The sequence below is a fragment of the Cebidichthys violaceus genome, unplaced genomic scaffold, assembly GCF_023349555.1.
Source record: "Cebidichthys violaceus isolate CVI_PGR_0920_01 unplaced genomic scaffold, fCebVio1.0.p SCAF_23, whole genome shotgun sequence".
NCBI lineage: Eukaryota > Metazoa > Chordata > Actinopteri > Perciformes > Stichaeidae > Cebidichthys > Cebidichthys violaceus.
Genome location: NW_027176406.1, coordinates 5955477 through 5974681, shown reverse-complemented (window position 1 = coordinate 5974681; position 19205 = coordinate 5955477). Strand labels below are relative to the sequence as shown.

Sequence of the window (19205 nt, the reverse complement as noted above, 5' to 3'; positions counted from 1 at the left end):
CCACAATAACAATGGGCACCAGTGTTCCAAGTGCCAGGTAGTGACTCATACATGACCTAAGTAGGCATATAGTATACCAATGCTGGGAGAGCAATGATGTGAATACAGTAAGGCAGACTGTGCTATTTAACACAACAACAGGGAAAATGTAGAGTAAGACAAGAGAGCGTTATATCAATATCTAAGCAGCGTATTAAAAAGAATCTTAAATATCAGGCCAGCCAAAGCAGTGCCTGGCTGGCCTCTCTTGTTGAAAGTTTTAAAGCCTATTTCACCCCTGAGAACACTGATTAGGTGAGGACAGAAATAAGTGTACTTTAAGCACCTGTAGCCATTCCCATCAGTGATGTCACAGAGTGCTGGAGTACAGCTGTGCATCACTGGAGGTCAGGAAAAAACAAGATTTTCAGAGCTAATTTTAACAAGCCTATTTATATAATGTTGGGTAGTTTAATCTACTGTTCAATAATTACATATTTCATATAATCACAGATTTCTAAAATTTTAATTTTGCATTTGAACTGGTATATATATAACTCACATACTGTAAAAGTATTAGAGTAAAAAGTAGGCAACAGTATTTTCTTTTGAAATATAACTAATAGTATCTTACTTCACAACTGTACACTGCTACTGTATGCTGTATAAATGTGCTTCCACATTATTATAACATTAATATTTATATGTAACGTTACACCTAGTTTTTCACTACTTGCGTACACAACAGTCCTGTATATTATCTACCTTTATCCGTCCTTGTCCCTGTGTTGTTATTTGTATTTCTGTGTCAGTACATTGAGAGAGATGCAAAATAAACTGTAGTCAAATTCCTTGTATGTGCACGCATACTTGGCCAATAATGCTGATTCTGTCAAATGTACTTGCCATTGTATTTGTCAGTCACTAGAGGGAGAAGAAACGCTCCATGTTATTGTTTCTACGCCGGAAGTGGGAAGTGGGAAGTGGGAAGCGCCGTACAGCTGTGCTCCGTGGCTAACAGAGAAGCTAACAGGCTAACCCTCAGCGGTGAAGATATCCGGGACGCGTTCACCAAACAAGACGCCTCGACAGCCACTTTGACACTTTGAATCTAAGATGGGAAAGGGTGGAGGTACATTTGAGAGGCTTCTGGGTGAGTTATCAGCACATTCGTTAAGTTAGTAGTTTATGAGCCAACTGTGAGTCGAAGTGCTTTTTTTTCTTCCAGCGTATTGTTTTGACAGACGCTGGGGCTGTGGCTCTCAGGCCAGCTAATTGTAGCCTGCTAACAATCTCGCTGCTATTGTTCTGAGGCCCAGACAGGCTCACTTAAATTCACCAGCCCGATTAAAAAACATTACAATCTTATTTGTCCGTTATTTTCCCTCAAAGTCGTATTAAAGTCGCGCTACCTAACCCGTGTGTTATCTTGTGCTATTAGCCAGGCTACACTGATGATGTCCTTTTATGTTCAATACCTCACACACGATACTATGATAACGTTAGCTCGTGATTTAGTCATAACGTTACTTCACAACATGACTCGGCTGTTTAAGGAAGTAAGCAGCACAACAATGACAATTGTGAGATAACCTACTTATGACTTCTGTTGTTGTCCTAAGTTGTTTTTTTAAACTCCACAACAGGTTGTTTAGCTCCTAAACTAGTCCTTGTTTAGATCCTTTCTATTAAAATACAGCTGGCAAAGGTAACGTAAGGTGGCTAATTAGCTTAGCTTTCACTAGCCTTACCCGGGAAAAAAACAACTTTGAACATCTATTAATAATTGGCAGACACAATTGCGTATTAACACACGTCTTCTTTGCATTTCCGTTGATATTGATGGGTTGATTGACCTTCTAGGGGGAACCAGGCTGATAAACAGCTCTCTGTGCATGTTGTACATCATCTTTGTTTGCTGCGTGGTGCTCTGTGCTGTGCTGTGTTCATTTGAAACACAGGAATTTAGAAATATCCACCATGTAGGCACTGTATCGACTTGTGCAATGAAGTTCCTAAAACTAGATGTTGCCACAGAGTCTCGAGATCAGGTACAAAACAAAACCCACCTCAAGGCCCTCATCGTGTCCGTGGGTAGTGTACGATAGATGTACATGTTTCCATTTTCCCAAAGATGCATTTGGTTGAATTATTTCCACAAACTAATTGCCAAACAGTCATGCTTTTTTTGGTCATATACTTGGTTGCTGTTTTTATTTTATACATATTAGGAACACTCGTCAGTATAACACAATGCAATTCAACATTGTCACAAATTACAGCCCCCAAAATGTCCATAAAGCTTATTGAACACCTCTCTAAAACAGTTTAAACAATAGACCCTTCATGGAGGAAGGATTTATAGCAGGACTGTTGTATTAGACGACATTACATTAATCTAGGTGTAGATAGGGACGTTTACCCTACTTTATATCTATATATAGACACAAAGATTAGTCGAACATGGTTTCCATGAAGCAAGTCTATAATAATAATAATAATAATAATAATAATAATACATATGTTATAAAGATTCAACCATCTGTACTAATTGCAGATAAAGCCACCAGTCAGCTGCTGCTGGAGACTGACTGGGAATCCATCTTGCAGATCTGTGATCTCATTCGACAAGGAGACGCACAGTGAGTGATTCTGCCCATTCCCCTCCACATTCATCATATCATTTTGCTTTTTTTCCCCTTGAGTTTTCTATTGAGCATTATTTGTGTTTGTCCCTGCAGAGCTAAGTATGCTATCGGGGCCATTAAGAAGAAGCTGAACGACAAAAATCCCCATGTGGCCCTCTATGCTCTTGAGGTAACGCATGTGTGTACAGTGGACAATGTACAGCTGTCTGTTGTTGTTTTTTTAACCGTTATTGTGCAGTTTTGTCAGAATTCTTTCACTTGTTTTTTGGAGAAAAGCTTCTTTGGTGAAATGGAGTGATTATGACACCTCACCCTTCAGGTCCTGGAGTCGGTGGTGAAGAACTGTGGCCAGACCGTCCACGACGAGGTGGCGAGTAAAACAACTATGGAGGAACTGAAGGATTTACTCAAGGTTACCCTTACTTCATCATCCTGTTCTATTTAACTTCAAATATACTTTCCTTTGCTATAATAGTGCAACTATGTGTTATGTAAACAAGCAGTGGGAAGTTTGGAAGCAGTGTTTTGTTACACAGACCGGGTGATTTGTCTTATCACGTCAGGCAGCTGGCTGCATAACAGCGTGAGCTAGCACTGCTTGATTGGCTCTTTGCTTCATCGTGTGACTTTAGCCCCTGCAGCCATGCTGGTTTCCACTTCCTGATGATGTCATAGCCTTGTGACAAGAGTTGATTTTTTTTCAGACCAGAACAAGGGACTTCCCACCTCCTGTTCTTGTTACCAAAAACAAACGTTGTTTGATTCAGTGTGTGTGTTTGAAAAAGCTCACTTGTACCAATGTTATTTGACAACAGAAATCTATATATAAACACAAGAGGGATTGTCAGGACTTTTTTTATTTCATTGTGTGGTTCTTCTACCACCAAAAACAGACGGAACCAAATGTCAGAAACAAGATCCTGTACCTGATCCAGGCCTGGGCTCACGCCTTCCGCAACGAACCCAAATACAAGGTGGTCCAAGACACTTATCAGATCATGAAAGTGGAAGGTAAGTGGACACATGCAGTGTTTTTACTTAATTTTCTTTCCACCAAGCTTTGCTGAAAGGAAGTTTGAGGATCTCTGATTTACCCAGATAAATGTTTCCCAGTCCTGTCGTGGCTACAATTACATTTAAGATAAACACATTAAGATTTGTGTATTTATGTAATCACAATTCCAGCAGTATTTTAATGACCAAAGCCCTATTTGCACTGGGCTAGTATAACCTGGGGACCTCTATTAATTTGTAATAATTGCTTAGCTCGTCTGTGATCTTAATCCTTTATGAAGCTGCCATGTTTGTAATTTTTCAAGTGAAAATTCCACCACAAAGGCTGCGTTGCAAGTTAAACGTTTCTAAATCCCATGAGGTCTTGTAATGCACTACTGGTATCATACCGTATGTTTAACAGGTCTGCTTTTCTTTTCTTCTCTCACAGGTCATGTGTTCCCCGAGTTTAAGGAGAGTGATGCGATGTTTGCAGCTGAGAGAGTGAGACATTTCGTTTTTCTTGTTTCGCTGACGTAGAGTGATATTTGTATAATTGGTGCTAGTTTGGTGCTGGTCATTGGCGCTGATCTGTTTAGAAGAGGAGGTGATTGTGCACAAAGCTGCAGTGACCACATCTGTAGTGATATGTGACGTCTGTGTGCTCGGTCCAGGCCCCTGACTGGGTTGATGCTGAGGAGTGCCACCGGTGCAGAGTCCAGTTTGGAGTCATGACAAGAAAGGTAGGCTGGGCTCTCCTCAAACTAGGGCGATGGAGATTTTATGGTTTTCCCTTTTTTCCATTTACAGCCGTGTGTGTGTGTGTGTGTGTGTGTGTGTGTGTGTGTGTGTGTGTGTGTGTGTGTGTGTGTGTGTGTGTGTGTGTGTGTTAGATGTTTATGGCGCATGTAGGGAAGTTGACCTCCATTTGTGTTCTTTGCTCCTCCAGCACCATTGTCGAGCCTGCGGCCAGATTTTCTGCGGCAAGTGTTCGTCTAAGTACTCCACCATTCCAAAGTTTGGCATAGAGAAGGAAGTGCGTGTGTGTGAGCCCTGCTTTGAGCTGCTTAACAAGTGAGTCGCCGAATCTCTCCGAGTGTGAAGTATGGACGGTGGCTCTGAACAGTGTCTCTGTACCTAAAGAGCTCTGCTTCATTAGCTGCAGTATGACACTGGCATTGTATATTATTTTGTTGCTCTAGTTATACTCTATATACTTTGGTTGCTGAGCTTAAGTATGCATTGGCTTTGGATTATATTTAGTTTCTGATCACTGTAAACCTCGATAGCTTCTTGGTTTATTGTAAAATATTTAAAAAGATTAAATTCTGATTCTTCTTTGCTCGCCCTTGTCCATGCGTTGAATTTCATTTTGTGTGAACTTTTTTCTATTTTCTTTCACAAGCTCCCCCAAGGAGTGGATTATTTTTAGCCCTATTTGTTTGTTAGCCATTTATAATGCAAATGCCTTAATTTAAAAACACATTGTGCAGTTTCAATGGTTTATCTATGGACCCACTTTAAGCAACGCTGCAAATATGATCTTTGGCATACAAATGGCTCTATATAACAACACAAACATTTTGGCTGGCCATAATTTTGGCCATTTTGTCAAATCTTCGGACTGTAGAGCTTAACATTCCTCAGCTCGGGTATGTGTGTTTGCAGCATTGACAGAGGAATGTGTTTTCTTCTATTCTGTCTTCGTAGTGTCTCAGGCAGAACGCTCTCCTCTAACTGATGTTTGTTGAAATGTTTTTATTCCTCCCCGATCCCTTTTTTTCGCCAGCCACCCCTCCCTCTCTCCTCCACTCAGGAAAGCTGAAGGGAAAGCTCCCACCCCAGGTCCCGCAGAGCTGCCTCCTGAGTACCTGACCAGCCCGCTGTCTCAACAATCCCAGGTAGAAGTAAAAAATGAGATGGCTTAGTCGATGGTGTAACCGGTTATAGTTGAAATGCAATTTTGTTGAGGATAGGAAGTCGATATCAAAGGACTCCCCCATAGGAAAACAGACCCCCCTTGGCTTCATCAGGCTCTGTATAAGAATATTTTTTTTCACTCATCCAAATATTGTATATTTTATATATATATATATATATATATATATATTATATATATATATATATATATAAATATATATATATATTAAAAAAAATAGTTTTTGGTCTGTTTCTGGATCCTACAATTGCTCTGCTCTCTCACTAGGTGCCTCCCAAGAGAGACGAGGCAGCCCTGCAGGAGGAAGAGGAGCTCCAGCTGGCCATTGCCCTTTCCCAAAGCGAGGCAGAGGAGAAGGAGCGCATGGTGGGTTGTTGCACAGCTGACATTTTTGCTTTGTATTTTGACCCTAAAGAGACAGTGATGCATGCCTGTGTGTATTCTTACAGAGGCATAAGAACTCCTACTCAATGTATCCCAAAGCTGATCCCACTCCAGTGACTTCCTCCGCTCCACCAGTCAACTCGCTCTACACCTCTCCTGTGGTGAGACCTCTTCTCAGGCTGCCTTTCTCTCTGGCAAAATGAATTATTTACTCTACATTTTTTGCGTCATTAATTGCTGATTATTGAGCAAGTTATGGAAATATGTTTTTGTCACTGACCAATGTGAACTATACGCTCTCTTCAGAACTCCTCTGCGCCATCAGCTGAAGATGTAGACCCTGAGGTACATGTTGCGTCCTTCTCTTCTTCAATACCTGCATTATAATACACTAGTGGTAATTTAAACATCATGCTTGTAGTACTGATGGTAATATGTCTCATTATTCCAGCTGGCTCGCTACCTGAACAGAACGTACTGGGAGAAGAAGCAGGAAGAGGCTCGCAAGAGTCCCACCCCCTCAGCTCCGGCCCCGGTGCCATTGGCTGAGCCGCTTCCACCAATCAGTCAGCCGGTAGAAAGTCATGTCCCTGTCCAGCCGGTCAGCATAGTGGAGGTATGTTGACACTCTGTGCTGAGAGCCGATGTTGGTTGTGTTTTATGTCTAGCTGAGCGGGAGTGGGCAAAACCACAAAATGACTTTCCGTGTTTTGCTTCCCTCTTGTCTCTGTCCTTCAGCAGCAGTACCAGAACGGCGAGTCGGAGGAGAACCACGAGCAGTTTCTGAAGGCTCTGCAGAACTCCGTCACCACCTTCCTCAACCGCATGAAGAGCAACCACATGCGTGGGCGCAGCATCACCAATGACAGCGCTGTGCTCTCGCTCTTCCAGTCCATTAACAATATGCACCCGCAGCTGTTGGACATCCTCAACCAGCTAGATGAGAAGCGACGTGAGTGTTAGCATGTGCATGAGTTTGTGTGTATACCGATGCATTTGCGAGTGTCCCAGTCCCTGAACTATCGCACCACGTATGCCGTCCGCAGTGTACTATGAGGGGCTGCAGGACAAGTTGGCTCAGGTGCGTGACGCTCGGGCCGCCCTCAACGCACTGCGGGACGAACACAGAGAGAAGCTGCGTCGTGCCACAGAGGAAGCAGAGCGACAGAGGCACATCCAGCTGGCGCAGAAGCTGGAGATCATGAGGCAGAAGAAACAGGTGAGGAAAGAAGGCTCGCCGTGGAAAAATGCACGTGTTGACACGCTATTCACAACCATGCTCACAAGTGTTTTTGTCTTTGAACTGCAGGAGTACCTGGAGATGCAGAGACAGTTGGCCATCCAGCGTCTCCAGGAGCAGGAGAAGGAGAGGCAGATGCGTCTGGAGCAGCAGAAGCACACGATCCAGATGAGAGCCCAAATGCCTGCTTTCTCTCTGCCCTATGCTCAGGTACACACTGCACACATCATTGGGATTAGCAACGGTGATCGAGAGGGTAGCTCCCAGTGCAACACGTCTGATAATATATGTATGTGCTGTTACGTAGATGCAATCTTTGCCCACCAATGTGGCGGGAGGGGTGGTGTACCAGCCTGGTGCTCCACCCAGCTACCCGGGTACCTTCAGCCCTGCTGGTTCTGTGGAGGGTTCACCTATGCACAACATCTACATGAACCAGCCTGGGCAGACTGCCCCACCACAGTACCAGGCCATGCCCAATGCTGCCCCAGGTTTGATAGCTTCACAACTAGAAGACCTACCATGTTTTTCAGTGTATTCCAGTGTGCTGCTGTGTGTGTGAGACTGATTGTCCTTTCTTCCTCCAGATCCCAACATGGTAAATGCATACATGTACCAGGCTGCAGGCACTAACGGGCAGCCTGCTCCTCCTCCTGGTCAGGCTCCGCCCACAACTAGTCCACCCTACTCCAACTATCAGCCCACACCCACACAGGGCTACCAGGTCTGATTGACTTTCTTTTCATGATGAAAAACTACAGCCAAAATATTCAAAGAGAAATAATTAGCCCACTCAATGTTGTCCTTGTTCTGTGCAGAATGTGGTCTCTCAGGCCCAGAGTATGCCCCCGATGCCCCAGCCTGCCCCCACCAACGGTATGGGTTACATGGGCTACCAGCCATACACCATGCAGAGCATGATTTCAGCGTTGCCAGGACAGGACCCCAATATGCCCCCACAACAGCAGTACATGCAAGGCCAGCCGCCCATGTACCAACAGGTCAGCCGCTTTTTTTACTTCTTCCTTCTATGTTAATGATTTATTCTTGATTTCTACATTTTAAGGTTAATTCCATCCTCACTAATTCTCTTATTTTTTACCTTAATCATTTTTCTTGCTAGGTGGCTCCTCCTGGTGGCCCACAACAGCAGCAGCAACAACAGCAGCAGCAGCAGCAACAGCAGCAGCAGCAGCAGCAGGTCCCTCAGGCTGTGCCCGGCAGTGCAGAGGCACAGCTCATCTCCTTCGATTGAAAGCCTGCATGCTGCAGAGTCTGACACACACTACACCCTCTCTCCTCCTTTGGTCTTTTCCCTTCACTCTCCGGACTCTCTGCCCTCTGGAAACACACACACACACACACACACACACACACACACACACACACACACACACACACACACCTCCCACCTTCCGCCTTGCTGTGATGTTGTGGCAATGTAAGATATTGTGATGATGTTGCAGAACCGTCGCTCTCCTTGCCTCTCTCCCACTAAAGTATGGGAATGCAGGGTGAAGCTGCAAGAGAGGGCACCAAAACCCTTTCACCCTCTTCCTCCCTCTTTCCAGCTGATATGTATGTAGTATTTCCTTAATAAATTAATAACTGAAGGTCAGAAATAGTCAGTGGTATTAAAGTAAAAAAGAATAAGAAAATATGATAATAATTGAGGACAAAAAAGACAAGACATAACCATCCTTTGTCTCATATTTTTCTAAAGCAAAATCTGCATGTTAAAGTTTCATTATTTTCTGAAATGGAAGTGAATTATTGCAACGTATCCTATCAGTTTGGGCAGTGATTGAGAGACATCTTTGTGTGCTGTTTAAGAGATTGTGGGTGTGAGGATGAAGGGCGATGTCTACGTAGAGAAAGGCCTGAAATAAATGGCACTAACTCAAATCTCCATCATGTTCACAGCTTGCCACTGCAGCTGTAGGTTCCATCATCTTGTTTAGGCATTAATTTGTTGTGCATTGCTTGGATTAACAACGGTCTTTATGTCGTTTCTTAAATAATGACGCCTATTTCAGGGATTGGACATTGTGGGAGGAGTGTTATAAAATGAGCTGGGTGGTTGTTTAATCCTCAATAAATACACTTTTATAATTTTAATAATTTAAACGACACAGCTAGTGACCATAAAATAAACTAAAGTTGTAGAGTAGCTCTAGCAGCGCGCATCTCTTTATTAAAATATTTTGTGTTGCAGATAAAACTGAAAAAAACACAGTACATTAACCTATTATTAACTGAAAATGACCTCCAGGCACCCCGTCCCGTCTGCATTTGGTTGTGACTGTCACAGGTGAGGACATCTACGTAGTGAGTAAAGGTGGGAGCTCGTTTCTAAAGTGTACTTGGCTCTCCAGAAATGTGGAAATGCTTGCAGAGCAAACATTATGTGCCGCATGTATGTATCACACACCCAATCAGTGATTTCTGTAACCCTTCAGTTGCCATCTGTGAACTTCTTTATTCCATCATACTGATCTGTCTGACTTTAAAAGTAATTTTAAAATTATATTTAATAAATATCTGGTTCTTATTGTCCACTTGCTTTCACTTGGATTTTTTTTTTTTTTGTATAATTTAAGGATTGGAAAAGAAAGATGTGACAACTTTTATTCATGTAATGTTCATGTTTCAATAAGAGGGGTAAAGGCCATAACACGACAGAGTGGTACGATGAAATGTACTTTAACATATAACTTAGTATTGTCCATAAGTATACAAAAAGAGAATTTGCTTTTTTTTGTTGTGCACTTTGGCTTCTTCAAAGTTTTCTGAAGATGAGGCATTTGTAGTATTCTTCCATCTCGATCTGGAAATGGAAAAACGATACGGGTGTGAAAGCCATCATGAAGTTATTCCCAGGTGTTGTTACCCGGTGCTGAAGTATGTGACTCACTATCCTCTCCATGCGCATCCCGTTCCCGAAGGCCAGCTGTCTCAGCACATCGATGTCTGGAAGACCCCACTCTGGATTCCTGTGTAAAAAGCATTAAACATGTCAGTCTGATGCGTACTGTTGCCATGTTGCATGAGGGGAAATAAACGGCTGCTCACATTTGTCGTAGCTCTGCATCCAGGTGTTCGTTACAACTCGGTGTGATGGTGCCATTGATGGCGTATACCTGGAACATGTTTAAGATTTGGAAATGTGTCAGCTTTTGCACTTCACACTCGCATCATGACATCATGGTATTTTGAGTCTGACTGCTGGTACGTACCGCATATGTTATCAAAAGGCCATTTTGTCTGAGGATCTGACCGGCTCCAGTGAAAACACCCTAGGGAAATTATTAAACAAATGTTTATGAAACAGGTTGTGGCACTTTTGTGACCCTTCACAAAATATTATCAATTATTTAGCTCATCATTTTTAAATAGATAAGCAAGCCTACCTGTGCTGTTTTAAATGAGCTGTATTGCAGTAAGTTAATGGCAGCAATAACGTCACAGGAGTTGTGAGACAGGCCGGCCCATTTCTCCCACGGTTCGCTGGCATCCAGGTGGACAGGCTGCAGCACATTCTTTGCATGGGTTGCAGCAATGTATTCCTTAATACTGTAAGTGAGTATGCAGACTTAATCTTACGTTTGTAGTTCAATATGAAATACATAAATCACTTGCTACTATTTCATATCTACATAACTGGAAAATGCAGAACCACAAAGCGTACTGTCACACACAAATAGCCAGCATAACTATCGAAAGCCTTTTTCTGTAAGACACAAACCTGTCCCGAGACTCTTCTTTGATGTCTGACGGCTGCCAGGTAACAAAGGGCATCTTCTGGGCAAAGCGTATGACATGCTGCCCAGTTCCAGAGCCCAGCTCTAAGGCAAACAGCTGCCTGTGGGACTGGTGCTCCAGCACCTCTTCAAGCACTAAACACAGATCCTCCCAGTTCCTCTCTGCCAGTGGGGACAGCAGCATGGTCTGGAGGAGAAAAGCAGAGGGACATGTTACCCTATCATCTTGTATGCCCGTCTATGCGTTGATTTTCTGTCTCAGAGGTTTCCTCTTACCTTAACTTGTGCTGGTTGACAGAAACTAGCTGGCAAATGGCATATTGGTGGAGTCTGAACGTGGTGGATGACTGTAACAGCAGATGGGTGCAGAGATTACCTGGTTAAGAGGATTCCCTCTGTGCTCCTCCCCAGTGTTCAGCACTGACTGGTACTGTACAGGTACGACACACAAACAAACAGAGTGACCGATATCAATTCATACAATAAGTTTGTCTCTGGATGCCAACCAACATGAAAACCATATAGTATTGACTGCCACCTCGTGGTCATAGTGAAGAACTGCAACAATATATATATATATATATATATATATATATATATATATATATATATATATATATATATATATATATATATATATATATATATAAACCAACATATATTATTATTATTATATATTTAATATAACAATGTAATATTATTATATATTATATGGCTGGTACAACAGTATGCAATGTATCAATGTAGGTACTGTTAACATTAGTTAGTAGTATTATCTATGAATACACGTATTGATATCACTTTTCTAATAATATAATCTGTACAACTATCAGTGGTATGCACGGATATTTATTATTACTTTTCCCCATGCTTTTTCCACGTCCCTTATGGGTTCCCGTAGATTTTCCTCCAGTTCACGCAATGTCTTGTGGGTAGGTCAGCAGCAGAGAGGACCGAGAGGACGCCATGTGCTTATGAGGCAGAGAGAGTAAAACGGGGACCTGGCTGTGACAAGACTTGGCTTGTTGTATTTTTAAGGGACACCGGGTGAAACGGCTCCAGTTAACATTAAGCATGTACTGCACCAGACGCTGCCTCCGGACCGCGCTGCGGGTTGCAGCGACCTCACACCGGTACGTAACGTCAGCCCAACAGGCATCGGTCAGTCACTGTCAATGGAGGCAACGGTTCCCGGTACATCACGATCTGGCTGCCTGCATCTTCAAGGGCAGACAGTCGGTGACTGCTGCCGGTTATTCTGGTTGTTAAAACATGACTCGTAGCTCGTGCGAGCACAGAAGTTGTATTTAGTCCGCAGTCACGTAACGTTTATGTGAAGTATGTTAGCTAACGTTAGCTTTAGCCGGCAGGGACGTTAGTTGAACTCTTGCAGGCTTTAACTGCGGAACCATGACATAAACTTCTGCATTTAATCACATGGAAAACACGTTGTGTTCTCCGTTAGTTTGGTGGTAAACATTTAAAACCACCATCTGTATGACATGTTCCTCCGTGAAGCGGCGAACATCACCAAGGTCACACTCGTGTGACTGGGAATTCATTCAACTAACTGCACGCTGCTTGCTCGTTGCGTTGGTCATTTACAATAACTACAGGTAATTTGTTCAGGAACCAACCGGGTTCAACTGTAGCCCCCAGATCTGACAGAAGTTACTGATGTTTGGTTCTTATCTTGGTCTATATGTAACCCCACAAAGAGTCATTGGGTATATCTGAGGGATCACATTGTGTTGAACAGGACAGGAGAACAAAAATAATGGCATTGTAGCAGACATAATTTCTCTTTTTTTTCTTTTGGACTTCACACTCAAAATTACAAGTTCTTAAACCAATCTAATTTCTTCAAACTACATGTTTTGACTGGCCATCGTTTATTAAATAAGGTTTGCTTCCATGGAAGTCACAGAAAAATCCTCACAACTGAGAAGCTACAATTAAGGACTGTTTGTTATTTTTGATTCAAATGATATAATCTGTTATCAAAATAGTGACTTGGTCGGTTAGTAATCAATGAATATTGTTTTAGTTGTTTTTCTAAATTCATGAATTATTTTACTTCAACCTTCTAAAATGATTCAAATCAGTCTAGAAAGAATAATCATTTCAACTGGTCTGTGAGGAGTGCACTCATGTAAACCCATTTTTGTTAAAAGGGGTCACAAGCATTCATAATGTGCACAAACCACACAATGTGTCAGCTGATCACAGGTAGACAGGTGTGAATGCAGCACCAAAGTGCATTATGGTCCAGTAACTTAAGCCAAATTGGGAACAACTGGTCAGTGGTACATTGTAGGAGTTGGAATCACCAGAGGTCCCGCGATATACGATATCATCGCAATACTACGATATGCTGAGTACTGCGATAACATATATTGTGATTTATTACCTTTTTTCCAAATGCAAATTATGTCCCTAAAGGAAAACTGTGTCAACAAGTTTTCAGTCTGTTCATCTCACTTCAATCATTTTTATTGCAGCAAAATGGGAGCAGACAGACTGACCAACAGTCATAAAAACTTGTCATAAATGTTGCACCTGACAAACTCAACTGTTTGTATTACAGTCTACATCGTCCAACTTAACTGAATGCAAACGTGTGTGGACTTAACGCCCGTTGTGAGGCCAGGTTGAGCGTGTGAGCGAAACACTTCACTTGTAGGTATCCCGCTAACTGAACGTTATTCACATGTTGGAAGCATTGTCGGTTTCAACCACCAGGTTTTTGTCGGCAATCGCCCAGTCTTGTGCTGCAGGAGGTCTGCAATGTTTGCCCCGGTGTGACTTATGTGTACTGCTCTAGTTTGGAGAACGTGAGACAGCAGTCGCCAGTGCTCTGTGAGATATTGTGCCGTTATAGTCACATAGGAATCCACTGCGCTTGACGTCCACGCATCGCAAGTTAATGCAACTCTTTCTGCTGTACTCAAAGATTCCTCAACTTTAAGCTTCACTTCTCTGTAGAGCTTGGGCACTGCTGTGTCTGTGAGAAAACGCTGCGGTGGAGTCATAAAATTGCACAAATCGCATTTGTCATTTCCATGCCCTTCTTTCCTGTTAAAAAAAATTAAATAAGTCCAGACGTTTGATTTAAACGCGGACGGCACATTTCTGATTTCTTTCTCCGATGTCTCCAGCTTTGTTTTGACCAACTTCCTACCACTCAAGCTGACCCGGACCTCTGCTGACCTCACCAGAAAACAACTCAGCACCATCTAGTGGACTGAAAATGCAATTGATTTTATTTTTCTAGTACCAAAAAGTTTATAGTTCATATAATGAAAGATCGATACTTGGTTCCGTGTATCGATACAATATCGGCATGCAAAATATCGCGATACTATGCTGTATCGATTTTTTTTTCCCCCACCCCTAGTACATTGTGAATGCATCCATTGAATACCTGTTGGAGTGCAGAATGAGAAGCACTGCCTAAACATTCAGTGTGCTTATGCCAGACAAGGACTGGAAGTCTGGACCATATGCTGACTCGTATCTTTTTGGAAGGACCTCCGTTAATTCATCTTCTCGTTTTCCAGGCAACACCTTCAGCGGCAAACACCAGCCTTGTGTGCGCCCCGACTTCTGAAGACCAGCCCAGCCAACCACTCAGACGCCATCGCCACCCCTCCTCTCGACGGAGCACCCAAACAGTATTCCGCCAAAATCCAACAGCTCGTTGGCGACATAGCCAGCCTCACTCTATTAGAGGTGTCAGACCTCAACGAGCTCCTCAAGGTTTGTGGAAACGTCACTGAATCTGAACCGCAATACATCTCGTCAAAATCGTTGTGACGCATCTTGAGTGATGATCTGTTTTTTTTTTTGTTGCAGAAAACTCTGAACATTCAGGATGTTGGAATGATGCCGATGGGGGCGATGGCATCAGCTGTACCTGCAGCTGTAAGTACAGAAAATAGACGATATAACTGAAACACTTTGCAATATTACTTCATCTGCTACAACACCACCATACACCACAACTTAAAAAAATATTTTTGATTTTAATCTACACATCTGTGACACATGTTTTATCACTGCAAGATTTACTCATTTCTTATCGTTCAAATTTAATTCAAATTTTTTTTCTCTGTGTGAAACTAGGCCGTAGAAGAGGACGACACACCAGTCAAGAAGGAGCAGACTCACTTCATAGTAAAGTTGACAGAATTAAAGGCAGCTGAAAAAGTAAAACTTATAAAGGAAGTGAAGAACTGCATCCAAGGCCTGAATCTGGTGCAGGTAGGTCTCACTGTTAGTGCTTAGTCCTTGATATTGAGTCTTCTAAAGGTATCCTATGGAGTTTTCGACCACTGCAAAGAATACTGTCTGCTGATTGACAGCAGGTGGCAGTAACGTGCCAATAAATGCACATTGTAGAGGATGGCTGCATGTTAGAGAACATGACTATCAACAATGCAGGATTTTAAATATTCTAGGAAGCTGAAGCGTTTAACACGTTTGTTTCACCTCAAGAGTACACACAATGTGTTACGTTGAGAAACTTTGTTTACAAGGAAACTCCACAGGGTTCCCTTAATATTCTTTTTTTCTTTTTCTTTATTTCTTATGGTGTTTGGTGTAATGTCTTTAATATCTATGGAAGTGTCATTGTTAATCTGATAAAGCAGGAATATTTCAGCAGCCTCTCTTTTAACACCACAATCAGGCTTTCTAATATTGGCCCCTTTTTAAAAATGTATATTATTGGTTTCTGCAATGTGTGCATATTGGCTCAGGACAGTATTGTAGTTCCTGTTTTCACAGATTGGGTAACACAGCACACTAACTCTTCTTTTCATCTGTCTTTCCTAAACCAGGCTAAGAAACTAGTGGAGTCTCTTCCTCAGGAAATCCGAGCCAATGTATCCAAAGAAGAGGCCGAGAAACTGAAAGCAGCCCTGGAGGCAGCGGGCGGCACCGTCGTGTTGGAGTAGATCTACGTCCCCACCTGTTCTCCACCGTTTTGCTGCTCATGCACTTCATCCTTCATTCTGTTATTTCCTTTTTTTAAAACATGACAAAGAGGAGCATCCTGGGAAACAAAGAAATGCCTTCTGACATTAATACTATCTCTTAACCGCATCAGATGGGGCAGTACAACACAGACTGAACTTTCCAGGCACACAGCCTGCACGAATGGCCGCCCAGCTGTTTGCTTTTCTTTTTGTCTGCTCATGTGTCATGCTGATACTTGTGAAGCAAACAAGCTACAGAAATACTGTATGTCAGTTGGTGATTTTTTTTTTGTGTGTATGTTTAACTTTTTACAGATGAAAATATTCTGCAGTAGGGACATGGTTACCATTCCCTATGTTGAAGAACACCAGATACTGTATCTAGTTCAGGATGGCAGGGCTGAGTCCTTATTACTCATAGAATTGTTAATAATGTGATTAAAGTTGAAATATCCATACATATTTGTAACTTCTCTTACATGCTTGTGTGATTTAATGCAAAATATTGGGTATAAAAACTTGATGAGACTGAAACTGTAAGATCAACTGAATGTGTGTTGTGTTGCCCTAAACGTATCATGATGCACATACTGAAAAGTGAATTGTGACTAAAGGTTAGAAGTGAACATTAGAGTGCATCCTGCCCTCTGCTTTCTGACCACTAGAGGCCATAATATATATTTTTAAATGATCTCAGACAGTTTGAAAAGCTCTGTCTTTTTCTCTTTTGTACCGTTTGCTTAACATGCACACATCTGTTCTTGTCAGGGAAGAGGGAAACCAGTTTCTAGTTATTACACACAGGTTTAAGTAGAACGAGCATCTGCATTTGTGTGGACATGTCATTGGCAGTGAGGTTTTTTAGGTACGGTGCTCGATGAGTGATCTCAAGGTGAATCAACCAGTCTGCACACTGTTTGTTACTCAAACTGGTTACAAAACAGTCGTTCCCTGACCGGGAATCGAACCCGGGCCGCGGCGGTGAGAGCGCCGAATCCTAACCACTAGACCACCAGGGACGGTAGGAAATCTGTTGACTCTGTACGTCTTCAAAGTTTAGCTATAAACCAACCATTGGGCAATAGCCCGAGCATTGTATATCCGAGCCTGGGACACCTTCCATCGTGGTGCAGTGCGGCCTTGCGGCCTCACTCCAATGTCCCTAAGGGTGTCTGCTCAGCCCCGTAAGTCTAACCATCCTGCTCCAGGGTTGGAAGGCAGGCACCACTGGCCTTCTTCCAATGTCCCTAACAGTGTCCCCCCTCCCCCACCCTCCCCTCGCAGATCCATCCATCACCTTCCAGCACCTTACTCTGCAGCCCTAACCCTAACCAGCCAGACCCTGACACCTCCCCCAGAGCTGGAGCACCCACGGACCCCGTCCACCAGCCGGACCTGCGTACGCACTCAACAGAAATTAAATAAATTATTTGTTTTTCTTTCCGTGTCTCCACCAGCATTACAAACACATGACTTCAGTTATATAACCTGTGATGAAATGTACAGCATACATGTACAATCTACATAAATCTCACACAAGGGTTGGGAAAAGAAGGTTTATTGAGGCCAGAGGTCTTTAAAGTTCATATATCAACTGATCCGTCCCATTGAGTCGAGCACCAGGCAAACACTTTTTAATACTAGGCTTTCTTTGCCCTCTGGGGGACAGTGTTACACTGTGTGCCTATGTTTACTGTGTATTTGTTGTTGTAATGATGCAGAATATTAGCGTACTTGTACAAGATCATTTTTGGTGACCATAAAAATTAATATTTTAAAGTTTGTGAAGGCAAGACGATGTTTCTTGAGATTGCACTTGAAATGCTGCAGTTGGTACTGAGAACAATACATGATGTATTCAATAAAACAATCTGCTTCTGGGCCACCAACTTTATTTGTATTTATTATTTGTTTCTTTACAGAACTTCTGTCAGTCTGAGCACTGTTGCGCTGCACATGTTCAGCTGCCTGTCAGGTCTCTCTCTTAAACAGAAATACTTCCTTAAACTGGCTTGTTCAGCATGTACAAGACTGAACAAAAGCTACCAATTAAGAGCACTTTTAGACAATAGAACTTTGCTTTTGTGAGGACAATCAGCAGCTTTTTGTTACACAATCTCCACGTAGAGATACAAATGTTTGACTCTTAAATTCTGAGAAAAGAGCTGTGAGTCTTGGTTCAGCTGCAGTGTGTGGGTTGGTGGCTTCTTTCATATTGTTCCAGGTGTTATTTTCCGAGTATTGCTCCGTACAATCCATCAAATTCAGCTTTAAAAGACACCTGATATTTTTCCATGCCCCACGGTTTACGCACTGTCTACTCTACACCGAGGCCGGTGTTTGAGGAATGAGAGTTGTGACAGCTTTACTTTTCATCCTTTGATGGGTAAAAGTAAAGAAGAATATGTTTAAAAGAATATATCCAAATCAGCTCTTCTGTTGCTTATAGTTAGTGGACAGGTTATATAACCCTGTTGAATCCGTGCAAAAACCTGATCTAGTGGTGAGACAGTTATCATCTGTGGTTGTCATGGAGCTCACTGAAGGAGCAGTGTGATGACATACTGGTAATGACACATAATGCAGAGCATTCGTCCTTTTTCAGTGTACGTCCTGCTTTTGTAGTGAAGTCGCAGATGCGGGCTTATGTTTGTAGTTTCCTCTTTATCAGGCACTCTATCGCTGATAGATTACAGACTGTCCACTGGGCTGGGAAGCATCCACTGGGGATGCAGTCAATGATGGTAATGACCCATACACACACACACACACACACACACACACACACACACAGATACCTTTTTTCTCTCTCAATCTTTGTTTCTGGAAAAACAGGGGAAAGAGACCTCAAACTGACTGAATTTGAGATCTCCAACTGGAATAAACGTTATTCCAGATGTTGCGGGTACATAACTAAACACGCAAGGAAAAATAATTTCTAGCTTTGATTTTAACCAGAAGATAAGATGCTCACTGCGTATGTGAACAAATATGCTTTCTAGCTTTTTTTTCCCCTTTTGAATCATTGAAAATTGTCTGAAAACGTTTTGGTCTCTGTGAGTCTTATCAGACAGAGCACATTTCTCTCTCACACAGAAACATGGCCAGTGCAAATACTAAACACTAAACACAGTGTAGACATCTGTTTGATGAAAAACGGGCAAAGGACAGGCATTCAATTTCATGGTGTTGCAACAGGAGCATTAACAAGGTTTCTGTTCCACTGATATAATGGTAAACACTGATGAGATATTTGCCTCTTAATGGAAAGTCAACACCAAG

The 19205-nt window shown here is 42.5% G+C and overlaps 3 protein-coding genes and 1 non-coding gene across 7 annotated transcripts; 2 read left to right on the top strand and 2 right to left on the bottom strand.

Annotated features, from left to right (window-relative positions):
- The first annotated feature begins 976 nt into the window (after positions 1-976).
- hgs (hepatocyte growth factor-regulated tyrosine kinase substrate) lies at positions 977-9739 on the top strand. 4 transcript variants are annotated; one of them, XM_068718433.1, is made up of 20 exons: positions 977-1132; positions 2537-2621; positions 2721-2796; positions 2947-3039; positions 3521-3638; positions 4072-4124; positions 4295-4363; positions 4570-4694; positions 5410-5521; positions 5827-5925; positions 6009-6104; positions 6250-6288; positions 6395-6559; positions 6685-6895; positions 6990-7162; positions 7253-7393; positions 7491-7674; positions 7771-7907; positions 8002-8184; positions 8307-9739. In XM_068718433.1, exons 1-20 carry the CDS (start codon positions 1096-1098, stop codon positions 8436-8438), a joined length of 2328 nt encoding a protein of 775 aa, XP_068574534.1. In that variant the 5' UTR covers positions 977-1095; the 3' UTR covers positions 8439-9739. The 4 variants fall into 4 exon arrangements, with proteins under 4 accessions (XP_068574534.1, XP_068574533.1, XP_068574532.1 ...); XM_068718432.1 differs by having other exon boundaries at positions 6682-6895; XM_068718431.1 differs by having other exon boundaries at positions 5410-5527.
- A 94-nt stretch (positions 9740-9833) lies between these two features.
- zgc:103625 (methyltransferase-like 26 B) lies at positions 9834-11369 on the bottom strand. Its single transcript, XM_068718434.1, has 7 exons — positions 11221-11369; positions 10929-11131; positions 10594-10756; positions 10420-10479; positions 10256-10323; positions 10098-10176; positions 9834-10010 (listed from the first exon to the last, which is right to left on the bottom strand). Exons 2-7 carry the CDS (start codon positions 11126-11128, stop codon positions 9963-9965), a joined length of 618 nt encoding a protein of 205 aa, XP_068574535.1. The 5' UTR covers positions 11129-11131; positions 11221-11369; the 3' UTR covers positions 9834-9962.
- Positions 11370-11880: 511 nt separating this feature from the next.
- Positions 11881-16381, top strand: mrpl12 (mitochondrial ribosomal protein L12). Its single transcript, XM_068718571.1, has 5 exons — positions 11881-12077; positions 14505-14703; positions 14800-14868; positions 15070-15207; positions 15786-16381. The coding sequence occupies exons 1-5, from the start codon at positions 12019-12021 to the stop codon at positions 15900-15902; spliced, it is 582 nt and encodes a 193-aa protein (XP_068574672.1). The 5' UTR covers positions 11881-12018; the 3' UTR covers positions 15903-16381.
- Positions 16382-16870: 489 nt separating this feature from the next.
- Positions 16871-16942, bottom strand: trnae-cuc (transfer RNA glutamic acid (anticodon CUC)). Its single transcript has one exon. It is a non-coding gene; the product is annotated as a tRNA-Glu (tRNA).
- Positions 16943-19205: the final 2263 nt, after the last annotated feature.

Bases quoted from the DNA above. Each gene is read 5' to 3' on its own strand.
- hgs (XM_068718430.1), top strand. From the start codon at position 1,096: ATGGGAAAGGGTGGAGGTACATTTGAGAGGCTTCTGG. The intron at 6,289-6,394 runs GTACATGTTGCG...TCATTATTCCAG, and splicing joins CTGAAGATGTAGACCCTGAG to CTGGCTCGCTACCTGAACAG. The intron at 7,163-7,252 runs GTGAGGAAAGAA...TTTGAACTGCAG, and splicing joins TCATGAGGCAGAAGAAACAG to GAGTACCTGGAGATGCAGAG.
- mrpl12 (XM_068718571.1), top strand. From the start codon at position 12,019: ATGTACTGCACCAGACGCTGCCTCCGGACCGCGCTGCGGGTTGCAGCG. The intron at 14,704-14,799 runs GTTTGTGGAAAC...TTTTTGTTGCAG, and splicing joins ACCTCAACGAGCTCCTCAAG to AAAACTCTGAACATTCAGGA. The intron at 14,869-15,069 runs GTAAGTACAGAA...GTGTGAAACTAG, and splicing joins CATCAGCTGTACCTGCAGCT to GCCGTAGAAGAGGACGACAC.
- zgc:103625 (XM_068718434.1), bottom strand. From the start codon at position 11,128: ATGCTGCTGTCCCCACTGGCAGAGAGGAACTGGGAGGATCTGTGTTTA. The intron at 10,480-10,593 runs GTAGGCTTGCTT...TAATTTCCCTAG, and splicing joins GCTCATTTAAAACAGCACAG to GGTGTTTTCACTGGAGCCGG. The intron at 10,177-10,255 runs GTGAGCAGCCGT...CTTTTTACACAG, and splicing joins GATGCAGAGCTACGACAAAT to GAATCCAGAGTGGGGTCTTC.